Source organism: Chelmon rostratus, chromosome 18 (assembly GCF_017976325.1).
Source record: "Chelmon rostratus isolate fCheRos1 chromosome 18, fCheRos1.pri, whole genome shotgun sequence".
NCBI lineage: Eukaryota > Metazoa > Chordata > Actinopteri > Chaetodontiformes > Chaetodontidae > Chelmon > Chelmon rostratus.
This window is the reverse complement of record NC_055675.1, coordinates 7,424,810-7,445,570: the sequence shown is the minus strand read 5'-3', so window position 1 is coordinate 7,445,570 and position 20,761 is coordinate 7,424,810. Positions and strand designations below refer to the sequence as shown.

General features: G+C 44.7%; 2 protein-coding genes across 3 annotated transcripts in view; both read left to right on the top strand.

Annotated features, from left to right (window-relative positions):
• The first annotated feature begins 331 nt into the window (after positions 1-331).
• hmgn3 (high mobility group nucleosomal binding domain 3) lies at positions 332-8,565 on the top strand. 2 transcript variants are annotated; one of them, XM_041959188.1, is made up of 6 exons: positions 332-463; positions 2,447-2,497; positions 2,784-2,813; positions 4,648-4,698; positions 5,532-5,627; positions 7,738-8,565. In XM_041959188.1, the coding sequence occupies exons 1-6, from the start codon at positions 449-451 to the stop codon at positions 7,777-7,779; spliced, it is 285 nt and encodes a 94-aa protein (XP_041815122.1). In that variant the 5' UTR covers positions 332-448; the 3' UTR covers positions 7,780-8,565. The 2 variants fall into 2 exon arrangements, with proteins under 2 accessions (XP_041815122.1, XP_041815121.1); XM_041959187.1 differs by having other exon boundaries at positions 5,529-5,627.
• Positions 8,566-12,298: 3,733 nt separating this feature from the next.
• The window catches only part of LOC121621728 (pleckstrin homology domain interacting protein), a 35,720-nt gene continuing 27,257 nt past the window's right edge, over positions 12,299-20,761 (top strand). Inside the window, exons 1-8 of the mRNA XM_041958313.1 lie at positions 12,299-12,439; positions 12,553-12,611; positions 12,697-12,726; positions 12,878-12,937; positions 15,935-16,085; positions 16,325-16,423; positions 16,697-16,857; positions 20,236-20,457. Coding sequence (XP_041814247.1) covers positions 12,400-12,439; positions 12,553-12,611; positions 12,697-12,726; positions 12,878-12,937; positions 15,935-16,085; positions 16,325-16,423; positions 16,697-16,857; positions 20,236-20,457 — 822 coding nt within the window. The 5' untranslated portion in view covers positions 12,299-12,399. The remainder of the gene's footprint in view (positions 12,440-12,552; positions 12,612-12,696; positions 12,727-12,877; positions 12,938-15,934; positions 16,086-16,324; positions 16,424-16,696; positions 16,858-20,235; positions 20,458-20,761) is intronic.

Below are 20,761 nucleotides of genomic sequence, written 5' to 3'. Positions count from 1 at the left end.
GTTTTTCTGGTCCTTTGTGTTTTATTTACAACATTCTCTCTCACTGTGTCTCATCCTACATTACCCAGATCCGCCGAGAGTCGGCCCCGCTTTCATTGGCCTGTCTCCACTTTCCCTCTCGGCCATCGCCGTCTGGTGGGATCTGCGCACAAAGAGCGCGTAGCCAATCACAGACACCCTCTGATAAATCTCGGCCAATGTCCGCGACCCTCTTATTTACATAGAGACGGGACGAGCCAATCGGGAGTCAGCACAGGAGAGGATTTTCACCCTTTTGCCCAATGGCTGTGGGAGGCATAGAGTTTTGGGGAGTGCATATAATCAACATATTATCGAAGGTGCTTAGATATTGATCCTGTATTTCGAGGTAGTTCAAATTCGCCTCTCTTGGACCTTCGGGCTTGACCTTATTTTTCCCGAGCTTGGTGGAGAATAATTCACGCGTAAAATGCCGAAGAGAAAGGTGAGTGTCGTTTGTGCCACCAGGCTCACTTCACTGTAGTTTTTTCTGCTCTTGCATTTGAAGAAAATAGCGGTGCGCGATTTCTGTGGCGACGTCGAGGCAGGTGAGGTGATGCCAAAGTTTGAGGAAGCGTCTTCCCGTCCGCAACCTTCCAGGTGTATTTAACGCGTCTTTGCGTGTATGTGAGATGTCTCTCCAATAATATTTTTTCTCTTTACACCATAAATGTCCCTGCGTTCATGTCAATGGCCGTTCTTGTGGTCGTTTTATATGCCACTTCCCTGTCCACTGTGCGCACTGGGTGAATGTCAGACGGACCCGCCGGATGGATGGATGCGTAAATCCCGTAGGAGACGTGCGCGATGATAATTCTTAAGGGCGCGTTTCGCGCATGTATAAGACTTATCGATTCAGAATAATGTGAATCTAGCCGTGAAAAACACATCAGCACCCCTTTGCCTCCTCTTGGCTCTCCAGCGGTGATGAATGGTAGCCGCCAAGCCGACTGAACAAACCCAAATCCAGATGGAGAGAATAAAGAAAGAGGGGATCAGAGACAATTGCCGCTGTGTTAAAAGAGGCCGTGACACTATCTAAACAGCACTGCACGACGAGCTTCAGTGCATTGTATCAGTGCATACATGGAAATGGGCTTTTCTACCATCCAAAAACTGCCATTGTCTGCGCAGATTCGCCTTTGAGGACAGAGAATGGGAGGCCTCTAGGGGCGGAGGTCGCCCACATGCAAATGATGCGAATGCCAACCTGCAGGCTAAACCAACATTTTTTTCACGGTGGGGGCGGACTCTCCTGCACACCGTCCGTACCTACCTGCAGCCTGAATATACCACGTTCATGATGTGATCCTCTAAATGCAGGCTGACAGCCCCCACGGTGCGCTCCAGCCGCGTCTAAACGAGTCTCTGTTTATGTTCCATTATTCTGCGGAGAGCTCAGGTCTTGGCATGTAAACAAGATGCCTCCGTTAAAATGTCAATCACCAGGGAGAGCACATGTCATCATCACAGAGGCCTAATGTGTCATTGCAGTTGGTGATTATGACTCCAAGTCACTTCCACTTCAAATTCTGATTTAATTATGTGAACATTACAGTTATCTATTGTTCATATTATTTTAGGCAAATACACATATTAAATCAGGAAAACACAAAATTAACTTTAAATGAGGGAAATAGAGACCTTTAAGATTCTGAGAGCGACTAAATTAAAATCTTGGTTCTATGAATAAAATGTTCTGATAGTAAGTCAGTGAGGACGCCACCAGAAGCACAAGAAAGAGCTCAAGTTCTTTGGTATTGCTGTTATGCTGTTTTTTTTATTATTACATCACTGGATTTTGTAACTGAGTTTGGTGTTTTACAGAAGGGATGTCACGCACTGGGCTGTAACCTATGACTATTTTATGATGACGATTATTTTCTGGATCACTAATTTGAAAAAAAAGGCAAATATTTCTAAAAGAGAAAAGTGGGGCCTGATTTTCTTGACAGTTTTTGCAAGTTCATCACTATTGATTATCAAAGTAGGTGCAGATGAACTTTCTGTTGATAACTGATTTATTGACTAATCAGTTCAGCTTTAGTTACTCATCTTTTATGTTATTATTGGAAAGTGGGATTTCTGTTCAAGATGTTTCTTTTATGTCAGTTTCTAACCATTTGACCTTTTTTTCTAAAGCTATATTGCTTAATGATTTGCATTTGCATCTTTATTACCCATGTTGGCTCCCTGTATTACCCAACAGAAAGGACAGGTTGCACAGCTGAGCAGACAAAACGCTTGTGACCTGAATCGGATTTTCAAGATCTCCAAGAATATTCCGGTTTATTGATGAAGGACGATGGAAACAACCAGAAAACTCAATTGTGAACTTTCTAGGGCTCGTATGCTGGTCTGTGTGTGCACCTGCACACGCCTGCGCACCTGTTAACAGCCTCTCCATTCCTTGTCGCATTCCCCACAGTCTCCAGAGGGTCCTGAGGGCAAGGAGGCCTCCAAAGTCACAAAGCAAGAGGTAAATGTTGGGGGTGTGTTCGTGTGCTGTGCGTGGGCGTGCGGGCGTGTGTTTGCGTGCTGTGTTTTTTTGTACTGAGACAGAGTGTGTGTGCGCGCGCGTGTGTGTGTGTGTGAGTGAGAGAATAGACACATGACAGGTTAGTGAGTTGGACACTTGTAGCAGTCACCAAGCAGGTCAGGTCAAGATCAGCCCGCTAAGGTACAACTGATATCTGTCTGTCTCTCTCTCTCTTTCGCTGTCTCTCTCTCTCTCTCTTTTCATTGATCATCCCTTCCTCCGGTAGCCCACCAGAAGGTCAGAGAGACTGTCAGCGGTAAGTTTCGTTCTACCCTCCCTGTCTTCACCTCTGTCACTGTCCTCTTCTTCCTCGCCCTCCCGCCCCCTTCCTCCCGCCTCAGTCTTGTGGGATAGTCGGTGTCATAGCACCAAGGCTCAGAGTAAAGTCCTCACCCAGTTTATGGAGTCGGTCGAGGCAATTCCCATAAACGTGCTCTCTGAGGATCAGGTCTGGCTTGGCATGCATGTCTTTTCTCTGTTGTCCTCGTCCACTCTCAGTCTGGTCTGTTACAACAGGTGTTGCTGTGTAGGGCTGCATGATGAAGAGGGTGCACACTGCATTTTAATATTCCAACAGTAAATGAGTGTAGAAAATTGTCTTGTAACAGTAAAGCATTTTTTCTCAATTAGATCCTCCACTATAGTTGAAAAATACTCAACAGTAACCAAAACTATTAATGGAAAATGTTCCATTTGCATTCAAAATGCTCAAATTGTCCCCAGGTCTTAGTGGAACTAATGATTATGGAAAATGCTAATATTATGTAGCAAATATATCCTTAGTTTATGATTTTTATGTGATCATGCAGCTCTGCCATACGGGCCATGTGTTTTTATCTGTGTTGTTCTTTGCACATTGAATCCATGTGTACTGGGCCTTTGCATGTGTTTGTACATTTGCATGTGCACTTATCCATTTGTTTAATGTTTATTTGTATAGGGGCTAGTATGTAGTATGGACCGATGCCACACACCACAGCTCTTAAGCCTGAGCTAATTTGCAATACCTGCTGCTAGACGGGCCTCAACACCACCTACACAAGAGACCTTACAAAACACAAACCTGACAATAAATGCATACATCCAGAACTCAGAACTCAACAAGACACAAACTAGAGCAATCAACTATAGCCTCGACCCCAGGAAGCCACTGTGCTGGCTGTTTTCCCCCTGTTTCCAGTTTTCATGCTAAGCTAAGCTAACTGCCTGGCAGAAGTGAAAGTGATAGGAAGAAAAAGAAAGAGAATAAGCATATTACCCGAAATGTTGAACTCCTCCTTTAAGCTTTTGACATGACTCGTCAGTAAAAGCACCATGCAAACATGCTAGCAGCACTTTTTGCTTGTTTCCTGGTTTGATTTTTTATTTTTTTTGGAGTCCTTCGGTGGTCAACTCAGCTCTTAATAAGATGTGACTTTTGTAGCAGTAAAGCAGCACTGCTATGTTGTTCATATGCCCAATCTGGGCAGATAATTTGCTGCATGTAACTGTAAATGTTAGGCCCCACCACCCGCCCTGCGCAGGAAGAATTTATGTCTCATCATCTGTCGTCTCTTGCACAGAGTGTCATTGATTTCTAAAGCACGACAGAGATATTCTGAGGAGGAATCACATGATTTCGTTTTGTCACAGCAGCGGTTAGGGCTAGCTCGTGGCTTCGGGGTAATGTGGTCCACACTCGGCAGCCTGGAAAAGCTCTGCAGCGAACTTGTTCGCACCGAGTGGCCAGAATTTTAACTCCCATCTGATATAGTCATTGTGCAGTGGTCTGAGGTCTGTTCACTCTGAGAAGAGGCAGATATTTAAAAGTACTTAGCACAGGAATATTGTCAGATCCTATTGCGTATGAAATACAGTAGGAGTACTTGATTATTATTAATATTTACAGTGGAAGTCAGTGCAGACCATACCGAGCCTCCATGTGTTCTGTGTTAGTCGTAATGAATTTAAGTAAGTCTGAGCAGCTCTTGTGGCTAAAACCATCTTATTTTAAATGGCGCAGAAATGGATCTGTGGAGTAGAGAGGAGGAGGAACTTAAAGTAAACTGACATTTTGCCAAAAAACTAACTGACTTCTGCCTGATTTGCAGAAACCTGCTCCTCCCAAGCCTGAGGTCAAGCCCAAGAAGGCCATCGTGAAGGTGAAGTACAAACACGCACATGTGTTTCATCACTTTGGGGGACGTTACATAGACTTACATTCATTTCCTAAAGACCAATTATAACTATTTATACTAACTATTTACCTAATCCTAACCCTAAGCCTAATCTTAACCTAAACCTAACCTTAACCCAAGTCTTCAACCTAACATTTAAGGATTTACGCTGTGGGAACTTGAGTTTTGTCACCATAAAAAAAGCAAGTCCCCAAACTCTGACTGTGTAAACAGATCTATGTCCCCGCAACGTGAGTAATCAGCATACACACATGCACAAATACGCACACACACAGGCAGCTACAGCTACATTAATGTATTTATAACCCCATAAATTTGCAACAGTCTGAGGTGCTCGGTTTCTCCTCTCGGCTAGTTTATGTGCACGACCAAGGCCGCTGGATGTGAAAAACACACACGCTAACACACAAAGCTCCTCACATGCAAACATACTTTGCAGCTACACCTACAGTATCCAGGCCTCATTATTTCACCCTCCAGGAATTTATTGATACGTATTTTGAATATGAAAGCACTGGCAAAATATTCTAAAAGTGTCATTTGCAGCAAAGCCACTCTCTAGTTTCAACTTTTATTGATTTGATCTTCATTACTTTGAGGAGCTGGGGATGATGTGCAGCATAATCAACATTTTTCCCTTTTCTTGCTGTTATGACAAGCATATGGTGAACCCTGTTGTTTTGCAGAAGGAGCCAGAAGAAAAAAGAAATGCATGCACGGGAGTGTTCAGATCAGATACCTGCCATCATGTCATCTTTATGCAGCTATATGTTCTCCTCATTTCTTCTGTGCAGAAGGTGGCGGACGATAAGGCGATGAAGGCAAAGAAAGGAGGCGGTAAGGGGAAGAAGGATGACGGCCCCGCCCAGAACGGAGAGACCAAGACCAATGAGGTACGAGGAGGGGAAAGTGGAATAAAAACAAATGAGTGACGACAACGTGCATTCAGTCAGAGACAGACCAGAAAATAACCATCTTTATTCCCTTATTCTGTCAATTTGTGTACAAACATGAACATACTTATGTGTTTCCTATCACTCACACACATCCTTTTGCACTCACACATATGCATGCTGACACTCACACACACACACACACACACAGATCTATGTGTCTCGTCCGTCTGTCAGTGTGTCTTCCATCAGAAGCACGGCTCCCTCCTTGATGTCAGTGAGAGGGCAGAGTGAGACAGTCAGAGTTAAGGGTATGGCCGAACGTTTCCAATCCTTTTTTTTTGAGTGTGTATTTGGACGCTAACTTATTGCTCGGAAAGCTGTGTGCTAATTGAGCTAACATTCACCCAGAGTGCTTTGGAGTGCCGTGTTGCGTTCAAGAGAGGGAGTAAAGGAGAGGTGGAGTAAAGACGTCTGGCATTTTTGTTGCTGTGTGCAGTGAAGTGGGCCAAGGACAACTTTGTTACACACCAGCGGGAGGGTTTGCCGCTGTGTGATGTGAAACGTGGTTGGCTCGCTGCGTCCGCAGACAGCCGGCTCCTCCAATGGTCAGGCGGAGGAAATAGACAGGAGATGTTCACCCCAGTGTGATCACACCATCCAGATTAGATTCCCTTGTTAAGCTCCTGCTGATTTCTGCAGATACTGGAGGAGTTATGGGTTTCAGTGAGGAGCCTTTCAGAGCATTTTAGTTCAAAAAAAAAATCCTAAAATTATACAGAGCACCTCTCGAAGCTCATGAACACCCACCTCACCTCAGCGTTGTTGATCTCAAATTAAGATCAAATCCCAAAGAAAATGTATTTTCTCGCCCTTTTTGTTTGTTGTGTGCCACCGTGCAGACAGTGTTGGTTTTATTTACTGAGGTTTGAAGATATCCATATCTGACATCCCAGTACAATGGAGGTGAATGACATTTTGTTTGTGCTGCTCACAGCATTCAAAAATGACATTTGAAAAGCTCAACAGCAGCATCTCATTTCAGAAACGAGGTTCCAGTTAATCGACAGGTCTCGCTGTGAAGACTTATCATTGGCGCCACTTTCTACCATCTCCATTGTGTTTACTTCAGAGGTGGAAATCCTGAAAACTCAGCACGTAAAAACCAAAACCGGACATCGGTCCATGTTCCAGATCCGAAGGGATTTGAGGTTTTCTCAGGAAGGTAATCCAGGTACTTGATAAACCTGCTTCTTGGAACAAGCCGCAGCTTTTCAAAGCGTGGCAGCTGTTCTGTAAATATTCAATTTTAACCTGAACTCTTAAGAAAAGAAGGAGGACAAAGCAATTTCTGAGTCATGCTTAAAGGAAGAAATCAGAAATGTTGGGAAATGTGCTTATTCACTCCTTGCTCAGAGTTTGATAAGAAAATCGAGACCGCTCCAATAGCTGTCCTCTAAATGTGAAGCTAGAGCCAGGAGATGGTTAGCTTAGCATAAACATTGAAAGCAGGTCAAACCGCTAGCCTCAAGCCTGGCTCTGTTTCCATGTACGTCCTAAACAAACAAGATGGAACGTGGTAATTAGGGATCTTTATAAGGTGCTGGTAGGTAGATATTTCTTTACTTTTAAACAGAGCCAGGCTAGCTGTTTCACCCACTTCCATTTTTTATGCTAAGCTAAGCTAACCACCTCCTGGCCCTTGCTCTACACGTAGTGCACAGACATAACAGTAGCATCAATCTTCTTGGCAAGAAAGAAAATCAAAAATGAGCATTTACAGAGCAGCTTCTGTCTTTTTCAACTTCCAAGAAACATGTTTTCCAAATTATGCATTCGTAAGACCAAAAAGTTATTCAGATAACCTCTTGGAGCAGACGCAGTGAGTGGCACGTTCTTCCAGGTCATCCGCGGATGCTCCGGTAAAGGAGCTCACTCCCTCATCTGTCACCCGGATAAGGCTGATCCAGATATCTGCAGAATGAATTGGAGCAAACGTTGTGGGTTGCTTTTTGAGGCCAGTTGATTCCAGTCCGCATCGGAGTCTACCTGTGCCGAGAGCGATGGGTGACACCTGCGCTGTGTAACTCTCTCCTCCTCCTCCCCGCAGGTAACTGAGGCAGCGGAGGAGGCGGCCGAGGAGAAGGCGTAAAAACACGGGCGCGTCCGCTGACTCGCCCCCTCTGACTCCATGGCAGCGAAGCATCTTTTTTTACTGACGATTTTTGTACCATGCTGAATTTTTTTTAGACTTGTGATAGTAGAGACGGACAACCAGCAGCCCCATCCTCATCACACTCCTTTCAGCATCTCCACCCACAGTATGATTTTGCTCAATTCTCCTCCCTCCTCCATTCTGTGTCACTATACGCCTCTCAGAAGCAGCAAGACAGAATGAAGAGTTTTTTTATCAGACAGCTGCAGATGTTCTTCATGTTGCCTGAGGGGGGCCGTAAACACGACTGTTATGATCTCCAAACCAGCTCTGCCTATATTTGTAGTCTCTCAAAAAAGATGATGATTATTATTGGCATTCTGACTTTTCACCCCCTGATGGCCAAGGTGAGGATTTGTGGATGTGTATCAGCAGTTTGGATGAAAGCAGGTTTGTAGTCGCCTTGGAGAACATCTGCAGCTTTTAAAAAAAAAAAATCTTAGTTTTTAGAATCACTACCACTGTGTTTCACATAGCTCCTTTTGTATATGTGTGCTGGAGCGAATGTGTTTGTGGGTCTCTGTATTTGACTTTGTTCACTTTGCCCCCCCCCCCCTTCTTTTTCTTCTCCCCCCTCCCTCTGAACGCCTTGTCCTGCAGCAGAGTGACATAGCAATAATGAGTGGTGCTTCTGTTCTAGACGGCTCTATTGGCTTTGGACCCTCTGGGCTTCTTTGAGTTTCATCCTGTTGGGAGAATATTTTGAAATAAAAGAAAAAGTTGATGTCACATGGGAGTCGATCTGTTTTTCTGTGTCTCTTCTCTCTTACTGCTGTATAAACTACTATGTGCAGAATTGTGTGTATTGTGCATTGCATGAATACTTGCTCTAGTTTGACAGCGGTGCCATCTTTTTGTTATAGCTATTAGCGTACTGTAATTGTATGGCCTCACCTGTGCTGGTTTTTGTAGTTGGGAAAACTCAGGTAATCGCTGTAAAGCTCTATGAGACAACCTGTATGCATGTAGCATGTGCTCCGCTTATGTTCGAGAGCTCCTTTTCACTGGATTCATGCTTAGAGATACTTTTTAAACCAACACAAAGCCAGCACTGTGTATCTTTGTGTGTGTGTGTGTGTGTGTGTGTGTGTATGAGGTCGCCAGGGGCACGTGGCTGTGTTAAATACAACTGCTGTGTCAGGAAGTGAAAGGTCAGCATTTGCCACAGTGGTGGGACAGATGAAACCGTACGGTCTCGTCACTGAGGGACAAGCTGTCATTCACGCTCACGGACCAATGATGTGGACCAGTTAACCTTGTTTTCTAACAACGTGGAGGTGTGGAGTGATGATGTCTGAAGGCCACAGATACTGAGGGGGCCAGTTTAAAATGTATGATCAGGAGCCGATATGCTCAGCATATGATGCCTCTTTTCATAGAATAGAAAAACAGGAGGAATGTGTGCAACTGTGCTAATTAAAAAAAATAAATTGGTTGTCTAAGTGGAAAATCCTCCAGCTGGATGATCTGACCTTTAACCCACACCACAAAACCTCTGAGTCCAGAATAAAGCTGCACAGGTATAATACTGACGAGAAAAACCTCTGTGCAGCCATGCAGACCTCAGTGGCATGGTTGATATAAGATAGTGTATTACAGTATCACAACATATTAGACATAAATGCGAGGAAGCAGTTGTGGATTTATTTGGTTTCAAAATAATAGTCTGAATAATTTACAGAACCCTTGTGGCCATTCTTAACAGACAGGCGGGTGGTCAAGCTCAACACGAGCCAGTGGACTTTTCATCTGATCGCTAATAATCAGTGAATTTCTATCAGTGTGTAACTGACCACGTCTCTCATCATTCATAACCTCTGACTCCTCCGTGGCCCTGTGCACAAAAAAGTGCTACAGAGTGAGGTTGCCTCCTTGTGGTCGTGTCGGCCAGCACAACAACAACTACGTTTGAGGGGTCAGGATGAAAAGTGGCTCGGCGGCGATTGACAAGGCCTGAAGAGTCGAGCCTAGCTTTACCCCACGCCACGATGTCAAGTGTGTCTCACATATTGCAGGATGGTCTCGTGGTTAAGACCGCTTTTAAGGTGGCATGGCCGCACGGTTGCTGTGCAGCAGTTGAACTTTCACTCTGAATTCCTTGCAGTAATAGAGGTGAATGTGCAAAAACAGTCTTCTTGTAATGATAAGGCCTGGAGTATCTGTAAAACTGCTTGGAAGTCAACTTCACCTGTGATCACCTCCCATCCCAATGCATGGCTGACATGAGGAGATTCAACACCTAACTCTGCCAGTGGAAGGTCAACATATGTATGTGGATGCAGAGAGGGCAGAATATTTAGGAGAGAATGAGCTCATCTGTCAGAGCACTTTGACAACAACAACAAAACAACTAAATAAGATAGGCAGTGTAGCCACTGGATGCTCGCATTCTCTGTATAATTCAAGCCTATCTGGCACCAGGTCTGTTTTATTTGTGGCCGACTCTGCCAACGTTAATCTATAAGTGCTAAGCAAAGCATACAACAAAAATTAGGAGAGCGTGCTGCTCACACACGGCTACGAACAGGATTTGGGGAGAAAGCGTGGACTCTTAACTGTCTGTTCCCTTTACAGAACAAATACCAGCTCAGACATAATGTGCAGTGTGTATGACGAGGGAGCTATTGCATTTTCAGGTGATGATTCCCAGCTCTTACAAATAACCTGCATTCAGCTATATTAGAAGTTTGTGTTAGTTGATGTCTGAGGTGTGTGTCTGCATGTCACAGGAAAACATGCACAGTAATATGTTGTATGGAAACCTAAAATAAAGCAGTATTAAAGCCAAGTAATATTATTTATTTAGCTAAAAAAGCCCATCTTCAACAACAACAGAGGCTGAGAATTAGCCAGTCATCTGTTCAAGTTTTTATATCATCGTCATCTTCCAAGCCACAAACTCGTCTGTTCCCTGATGCCTCTGCCAGGGATTTAAGTGAGACATGTGCTGTATAAATAGAGCAGTTTCCATACCAGTGTCTATGATTTTTGAAGTAACGCTTTTGGATAAAAGAAACTGTCACAATGCACATAACACACGACATTAAAAACTTAGGGATAATTCCTTATGCTGGCAGATTGCTCCGTATAATAACCCGCACAAACACACTTTTACATTGAGGTCAAAGGAAATAAAAGGGAGGAAAATGTGTGAAAAAGCAATTCAAGCTACACCTGTCAGAGGTTTCTGAATTACACTTTCTGGTTCCTCTCCAGTGTGTAAATACCTCTCGTTTTGCCTTTTTAGGTTGTGGGCTCCCTGGATTGAACACGTTGGCCTCACTTAAGGGTTGGTTTGTTCTGCAGTTAATAAAGTGGTCTCAAGTAATTTTTACGAGAGTGTAGAGACTGTGGCAATATGAATAATTTGATTGTAATTAACTACTTGTGCTTTCATTGATGGCTCAGTTCAAACACAAGGAAGAGGAAGCTGTAAGGTCAGTTAGAGACTGGGCCCTTGCTTTTATTGTTGGTCATCTGCTATAAAGAAAATCATCTATTCATATATAAAACAGATCTCTTACATGTCTAATAGCATCATAGTATTTAACTGGAGAAAATAACACCTTAGTGTTGGTTCCCCTTTTTTTCACCTTTTCTTTCTAGTGAACCGGGGAGGAAGTGTGCTGTCATGTATTTCCTTGATCACGTTCCTTGATGATATATCTCGCATAAATGTCTCATTGCCATTAAATTCCTGTAACTCACGAGGTTTCATTCATTAGGCTGCATTCCCCTTCTTCTCCAACCCTTCCCCCATTTTACTGCCTGGCAGTATTTGGAAGAGAAATGGACGACTTCCCCAGCAAACGGCTCCCAGAGAGTGGGTGTGTTAGCCAGACATCTTGTTACACAATAACGAAAGAGCAATAACTAGCGAGGCCAACGAGCACGCACAGAATTAACACGGCTGGCTGTATTATTTCATTAAACCTAGCTGAGACGTTAGATCGGCTGTAAATCCCTCTCAAACGCGGGAGCCATATTCTACACCCGCAGCTACAAATACAGAAAAATACAACAAGAAATTACGTTGCATTAATCCGCAATAAACTTTAAGCTATAAACATAGAAGCCTGTAATTAATAAAACGTGATAAATGTCATTTATCTGCGAAGTAGCAGCCCTTCTGCAGCAATGCATCTCCTATTAGTAGGCTGCCATTTCTACCTCCCCTCTACAGTGGCGTGCGTGAAACACACAGCCGGTATTCTTCCGCAGAGGGCTTGCGCTTTTTCTTTTGAGGGGGAGGGGGATTGCAACAAACATGCTTCCACAGCCGAACAACCGCCGCTAAAAATCACCCCGAGAGGCAGTCAAGCCGGGGATGTCTCGGAGGCTGTTTCTTTACAAGAGGAAGGCGGTGTTTTGCGGGGTAAACCTCGCCGCGCGCACTAATTGCCGCCTCGCGGAGGGATACTCGACGCAGCCGGGACTTCGTGCGAGCGGAGCTGAATGGAGGCAGCCTCTTCCTGGTGGATAAACAGTGACAGCTACAGGGCAGCCACCTAGACCCACCACACAGGCTCTGGCGCTGCCCTGGCAAACAACACCAAAATGGCTTCAGACAGTACACACATCGCGCAGTTGACTTCTGGTGAGTAAAGGAGATCGGAAAATATGTCATGGTCGTTGTAATATCCCCCCAATTTCCTCGGTGCCCTCTTCTAACGCAGCTCCCGTCCTCTTCTCCCCCTCCAACCATACCAGAACTGTACTTCCTAATAGCCCGATTTCTAGAAGCTGGACCGTGTCAAAAAGCCGCCGAGGTTGGTGTTTTTGCATTTTAGGATAATTTATAATATGTCCGGAATCGTCATGGGGTGTAATTTTGTATTTTTATCCTATTTTCAGACCCTGATAAGGGAGGTGGAGGAGAAGGAGGTAAGCAGTCAGCAGCACGAGAGAGATGCTTCTCTCTGCACTGTACTTTGTCATGTTGCTTTTACTCTGATTTGTCATTTACTGTTTTAAAACATCACTCGACACGTTTATGAACTGGATGATCACACTCGACACTATTTTTCCATCTTAGCTGCTGCCCAAAAGGCTGGACTGGACGGGGCAGGAGCACCCCGGGACGTACGAAAATTTGGTAAGGGAGCTCTATAACTGAGGAAAAAGTTTTTAGAGAGCAAAATAAAAATTGAATTTCCCGCAATTTTTAAATCAGGTGGCAAAGAAAAAAGCCGAAAAGCACTTCGCAGGGCGAGCTTGCTGCAAGTCGGGGCCGCTCGGGGGCACCGGGGGGTCGGGTCCCGGCGCCCCGTGCGCCGTGGTGTGCGAGCTCGGTGCCATGCATGTCCAAAAGGTTTTAATAGTTGTTGGAAAAATGTGTGTGATATGTTGATACGTCATGAGTGTTGTGGTGTAGGAGCGCCAGGATCCGGAGGAGGGACTCCCTGCGCCACGAGCCAGAGAGCGATGGAGGCGCTCTTGTCCTGCGAGAGCCACAGTTTGTGTGCAAAAACACACAAGGGGGGCAAGAGTTAGACAACAGGACATTTTGAGGGGAATATAAACAGTATATTCAGTAAAGCTGGAGTCGCGGCTCCCGTCTGAGGGGACGCTGCTGCCCGGCCGCTGTGGAGGCACTTCTTGGAGAGCAGCTTTTTTTTTTTAAGGGGGGAGACTGTGGCGCAAGCTCGGACGGAGAAGAAGAGGCAGATCAGTTTGTGTGAAGATGCGAGGTAACGCCGAGTTGATATCTTATTATAATCGCGCTATTAATTGACGTGCTAATTGTCATGTAAACAAACGGGGCTCGCTGGAAAGCGCCGTTTACGCATGGGGGCGTGGAGAGAATTAATCACCGCTCGCATGTTTATTTCTCTGCCACTTTGCTGGAAAGCGTGCATCCCCACTTTTTTTTGTTGTTGCCATTTTTTTGTTTTATTTTAACATTAATATGCAAATACTAAATGTGGCCCTATTTTAATCCGCTGCATTAAAAAAAAAAGGATTTTCCCTCCCATGTGCGCACGGACAGACAGATGCAGACCCGAGACGAGATCGCACGAAGCGTAGATACACCAGGATGCAAATGTACACGTTTAGGAAATTATTGACAGCGTCTCTCTGGCCGCCTGTGTGTGTGTTTTCTCTGCCTCGCTCTCTCTTCCTGCTTGGCTCATTCGGCTCTCCGCGCCTCCTCCTCCTCCCATTCCCAGCCGCTCAGCCTGCCTCCTGTCCATTGTGCATAATTTCCCCTATTGAAAAAAACACTGCGGAGGGGTTTTTTTTTTTTTTTTTTTTAATTATTAGAGCAAATGGAAAGCGGGGTGTTCAGAGGCAGGAGGATCTGGGGTTTGGACACGTTTGTCGGCGGTTGTGTGTAGGTTTGTGTCTGGGCTGCTACAGAAAAGGGGGTTGGGCAACAATGAGGAATCACCGCTGACTTCAAGTGATATTGTAATAATAATCCATATTAATTGTGGCTAATTAATTAAGGCGGATTAATTAGATGTATAATTATTGTAATTTTACATGGAAATTTGATTCAGGACAGGATATACGAAAAAAATGACCCTCTTTTTTAAAGAAAATAACAGGCTGGTATCATTAAAATCACATTTACACCGATTGAGCTTTTTTTTTTTTTTTTTTGCAAGCCTGAAATGATGACTGGATTTCAACAATGGCTCTATTCATCTGGAACTATACCTGACAAAGCATGATATCCTGAATAAGTGATATTTATTGATTTTTGAACAGTGCGTTGAAATGGAAGGTGGTAGTTGCACAGAGGGTAACTTGCAGTGGTGTGTGTAGGGCCATGTGCTCTCTGGTGGTGCTGTTGTGACTGTGGTAGTGTTATCCGTTACTCTTCCGAAGCAAGTAAAATGGAGCAAATTGTTCATACATATCAATCATCTGGTGTGTGTGTGTGTGTGTGTGTTTCCTCGTCGTGGCTGTGTGTGCACCTGAGAGCGGATTGTGCCCTGATATGTGCTTAGAGACACTGATCACGTCTCTGAACCAGCGAGGATGTGAAAGCAATTAAGGGGTCATTAATTGTGTGCGTGTGTGTCACAGAGACAGAGAATAAATGTGTGTGTGTGTGCGTGCGCACATGCGAGTGCTCTCATTGTTTAATTTCAGGCTTATTTGACCCCGTTCAGATATTTAAATCAGTTGTGTCTGAAACAAAGCTGATCACTGCATGTCTGATTCAGAGTGATACCTTTAAAACAACCCTGAGTCCTGATCCCCTGGCCCGTCTCTCCAGAGGTGGGCCGGCGCAGGAGTGCCCCCCGTGTGTGAGTGCAGACCGAGGCGCGCTGTGTTTAGAAAAGTGTGGCTTTCCGTCTGAGCCTGTGTTGCATGCCACACCCCCTTCCTCTGCTGCCACTACACTGCAGATGAACTGTATCCATGATCCGTTTAAAAGACAAAAAGCTTGACTGCACCTCAGCATTTACTGGGTCGCACATGCCATTTGATCCTTTTTCTTTTTCTTTTGGCGATATAAATATTTAATAACTGACTTTGTGCTTGTGCTATATTCAAAATGACCATTTTCGCTTTGAGAGTGAATGTCACTCAGTAAAAAAGAAGGTCATCATTTTATTTATTTTTTCCTTATTAGCCCTACTCACTTCATTTCAGTCGAAGCCCTCAGGGGATAGTTATTGACAGCGTTTTTAAAAGGGCACCTCTTCTTGTTTTTTAGTCGTTTGTTGTAGTGACCTTGTCTTTGGATTCTTCTAATTCTGCTGCAAATCATTTTATTTTAGAGTTTGAAACTAAACCAAAGAATGGACTTTTTTTGTTTGCAATCCACAGTTGCTTGTAAATACTTAATTATTCCCCCTTTTTTGAATAGAGCGTTGCTGGAAATGTTTTTCTGTCTATCATTAGTTTTTGGTGTGATACTGTGGCACCATGTTAGTCATTATAGGGAGGTTTTCTTTTTCTTTTCTCTTTTATCAGAGTCGCTGCAGGCCGGGCATCAAAAAAAAAAGAGCGCTAGTACGAGTTTGATGTCTTCACATCAACACTTGGCACTTGCCTTTTTCACTATGCTGACTCCCTCTGTCCCGCCTGACGACTGCGAGCTGAGCTAAGCCTGTATGTGTGTGTCTGTGTCCAGGTGAAGCTATACCGACACATCAGTGCAGACCACCTGCTGCAGGTCTGCTCCAGAGTTTGTCCCCTGCTGGAGAGGGAGGTCCCCGCCAGCGTGCCTGGACTCACCAGCCTGCTGGGGGCCGGCAGGCAGAATCTCCTCCGCACCAGCAAGAGTGAGTGGATGTGCATGAGAAAGCACACGAGCTACTTCATTGTATGCAAACACGCCCACTCAGGCGACCACTGTATTGCACCCCCCCTGCATGTGTTTGTAGACAAACAGACCTCAATGAAACACGTTTGTCCATGTGCTTATGCAAATGTAAAGGCATGTGAACGTCACAGCGTAGACGAGCCATAATACGAGCTGTGTAATGTGTGTCTTTATGCATCTCTTTTGTGTTCCCTCCAGGTTGCAAGCATGTTGTGTGGAAGGGCTCGGCGCTGGCTGCGCTGCACTGTGGGCGCCCACCGGAGCCGCCTATTATCTATGGGAGCCCACCTAATATTGGTAAAGGGAACAAACAAAAAATGACATTCAGCCATTTCTGCTCTTTGTTTGTGCCTTTGATATTCAGTGTATGAGTCAGATCTCACATGCTATACTGTATCGCTGCTCGCCAAGGTCTTCTCTGCCTGTAGCATTTGACAGCAGTGTTATTGTTGATTTCCTTCAGAATCCCAGATTATTTTACACGCAGGATGTAAACACAGTTGTGGCCCATTTTCATGTTAAAAGCCGCACAATGTCCTCACCGCCGTTCACCCTTTTCTCGCCGTCCAGTGGAGACGAGCTTCGGCCGCCGGCTGAACGGCTCCTACCGTCTCCGGCAGCTGGTGCCCACGGCCGTGTACCAGCACATGAAGATGCACAAGAGGATCCTGGGACACCTGTCGTCCGTGTACTGCGTCACCTTCGACAGGACGGGACGACGCATCTTTACGGTAAAGGCTGCGGTGTTTGTGTGCGTGTGGATTTGTTGACCTCGGCTGGGGCACGTCTCGCCGCTCGTGACGCCTCTCTGTGTGTGTGTGTGTGTGTGTGTGTGTGTACTGGTGCCTGGAGCCCATTCAAAGTGGTTTCAGTGTCATTGTCGCGCTCTAGTGTTTCCCCTGCATTTGTTTAGTGTCACCTCTTGTGCGCCGTGTATGCGTTTGGTCGTTACAAGCTGTCTTACCACGATGACCGAGCGTTTGTAGTCCCTGCTGTAGCAGTTCTGGCAGGAGGTAATTACTGTTTACTTTACTGTGGTGGGGTGCCTTTACCGAGTAACTCACAGCTATAGCTGGATTAAGCCTGCAGGGAAGCAAATTCACACATCTTGAGAATAATGATTGTATTCTCAAGAAGGGGAAACAGGGTTCCCATGGTTTCTCAAAAGGAGGAAGCTGACCTTTGCCCCGGGGATGCCCCTTGTGTACTTGCGCGGCGTTAGCTTCCTTCTCTGTGCGTTGTGGTTGGAGATGCGGCGTGGGTAAAGTGTTAAATATTGAGCGAACAATGGAATAATGTTGATTTAATGCTGTCGTTCTTCTGTTTGGATCCTCGAGTCAAACACTGCCTGCTGCTATACACCATTTTCAGCTTTCACTTCTTAAATCTCTAAAAATGGCTGGCTGCTGAGAGGGAGGGGGTTAGATTGACTCTCCGTCTCTCTTTCCCTGTTATCTCTCTCTTCCCACTGTTCTCACACTCTCTGCACTAGCTCTCTCTCTCTCTCTGTCTTTCTTTTTGTCTCCCCCGTCTCTCATCCTGCACTGCCCCTCCTTTGTCCCCCCCCCCCCCCCCCCCCCCCTCTTCTTGCTATTTCTCATCATAACTGGAGAAAATGTTTCCTCTGAGGCGCTGGCTAAGTGCCAGAATTAAAATTCGTTCTTGGTCTCCCTCACTCTCTCCTTCTCCCTTTTTTTCTCTGCTCATTTTCTCTCTCTCTCTCTCTCTCTCTCTCTCTTGCTGTCTCCTTTCATCACAGGATCATTTTTATTTATATATTTTCTTATTTTTGGATCTCTTCACTCTTTCTTTTTACTCAGACTTTGCTGCAGTGGAAGGTAGATTGAATAATTTTTGACTGTTTCATTTATCCCAAACATTCGCTGTGATCAATAAACAAATGTGTGTATATTGGTTAAACAATTGATTGGCAAACAGCCACATTGACTTGGTTAATTTAGCTTTAGACGTGGCTGCGAGCTCATTATCAAGGGACAAATTTGGTCGGTCGGTGTGCATTTTTAGTCCCTGTGGCGATAGTTAACATAATTTGACTTCTATAGCAACAAGGAAAGTTTGCGTCAAGTCTTCAGGCGTCAGTTTTTTTGTCCATCTTCCCACGGCTGTAGTTTGTCCCTGAGCTTTGTCTAAATCACCGAGAGGACACTTGCTGTTTTGCTCGGTCCACACAAAATAACAGCTCCAGTCAGAATCTGTTCTGTGGTGATGGAGCGAATGATTATGATTTATTCAAAGGAGGGGGTTGGTGTTTTCATCTCACATTTCCTCTAAAATCTCTGCTGATACAGATAGCGTGGCCTGCCTTATTAAATACTTTGCAGATATGAAAGGAGGGATGTTTCGGCATGGTCTCAGACTAACTGGCTGGAATCAAAGCTGCCGTCCGATGTGCAAACTTTACGATCAGGTTAGAAAAATAGTGCAGTCATATTTAGAAAATAATTTCTATCCTTATGCCTCCTCATTTTCTGACGTGGCTCTATGTGTATTCCTGCTGTCTTTATATTTGTCACGTCTTCATTTCCTGCTGTACAAATCACACAAACTGAAGTGTTTCTTAAATTGAACATATTAGATGGTGTCGCGCTGTGTTTTTGCATATCGACAGTTGTTACCTGTTGGTTTTAAAAATTGCTTTGAGATCGTAATCAAGGCCCAAATGGGTCTGACACCATGATGAATGGCAAACCCTTTAACCCCTTACAAGTTGGATCACAGCCAGAAGTTCTCGCTTGAGTCCCTGCAGGCGGTTTCCATGTCTTGATTAAGGCTCGTGATCGTGTTTTTTCAACCCAGACTAAAGACTGTTTAAGAAACTGCCTCCAAGCTTCTTATTGGCTCGGCTTTATGGATTATTTATTATTATGACCATTTAATCGAAGCATTGCTTTTATGTTCCTTCCTTTGCTTGCATTGTTTCTGCTTAATTTAGTGCTTAATATTAAGTATGACACTAAGAGGGGCCTCTCTAAAATTGCCTTTTTGCTAGAAACCGGCAACAGCTTTTGTCAAAATGAGATGTGACGTCTTAGTGAAGCCTCAGCCAATACTCAGTAGAGCTTCTCCACAGTTTGAGATCACTCTATCTTCTCTGGTGCAGTTATACTTCAGCCGGAGCGAGGCGTGCGCGCGGAGCGGGCCAGTCTATCTCACAGCAGTGTGAAAAATCTCAGTTCTGAACTGTCTGGGTAGTGAGTCAGTGTGTCTGTTTTGTCCTGTAGCTTGTGGTTAAGTGATGGTGCTGAATGACATTCAGTATGCCTACCTGCGCGCTGTAACGCCAGCACTGTGAATCACCAAATGAATGTGATGGTTTACATGGTACACGGCTGTTTACATGGCCTCCAATAACCCAAATATATATGATACCTTTAATAATCATCTCATGTGCAGATATAGTGTAGTTTAGCCAACAGAAGGAAGGATCAGAAATCGTCAGTATTAGTGTGCTTATTGTTGCAGCATTTATGAAGTTAATGTCTTCAGTTTAGTTTTCCACCACTGACAGCCAAGCTGCCACTTTCTATCTGAACTTACAGATGTGTGTGTGTGTGTGTGTGTGTGTGTATAATCAAGCACAATTGGAGTAATTCAGTAATAAACACTGGCACCACAGTGACAATCTGCCTTTTAATTGAGCAATCCTTACTCTAATTTTGTCTGTAATTTGACTTGAGATAGCTGAAGATAGTCTCATGAAGGTGTTTACATGACAGCTGCAGTGCTCATGCGTTACATTTACTGGTAATAATCAAATTAGTAGCGTGCATGTAAACGCACTGACAGCACTCGTGCAGATGACGATCTGGTGCCTCGAAATGTTCATTGTCACTTTTGGACACGCTGCAGATTAGTCACCTCTATTTTCTGCATGTGAAGAACCTCATCCCCTCTTCTGTTTGTGCCAGTCTGCCGACAGTCTGAGGCTGAACAGATATATTTTAAAACCTTTTTGAACCTGACATATTTAATTTGTATTACTAGAAGTGGGCCTTAGAGGCCGACAAGCCACTTCTCAACCTATATAAATACTTTTATATAAATTCACTCACGCCATATTGGCGGTGCTCTCTTTCTTTTTTTCCCAGGGCTCGGACGACTGCCTTGTTAAGATCTGGGGAACAGACGACGGGCGCCTGCTGGCAACGCTGCGCGGCCATGCCGCTGAGATCTCCGACATGGCCGTCAGCTACGAGAACACCATGATTGCCGCCGGGTCCTGTGACAAGACTATCAGAGTGTGGTGCTTACAGACCTGCGCCCCTTTGGCTGTCCTGGAGGGACATGCAGCCTCTATCACCTCACTGCAGGTACGCAAAGGGTCAGGATGTGTATTTCCTCTAAAAAGAGGATTCGAAAGCCAACAGTATTTTCAATTCTTGTTGTCTGTACAGTGTGTGTGTGTGAGTGTGTCTGTTACATTCACTGTAGAAACTTAATCCAAACAACAGTTTAAGCAACTCCCGTTTTGCAACTTAAGTTGCGGCTGTGCTGATTTTTTTGTCGGTATTTTGCGTGTTGGTTAATTTTTATTCTCAAACATGATGTATTTAGAGTAATTGTATTAAACTGAGAGTGTAGTGCAGTCCACTGTGGCATTACATGAGGTTAATT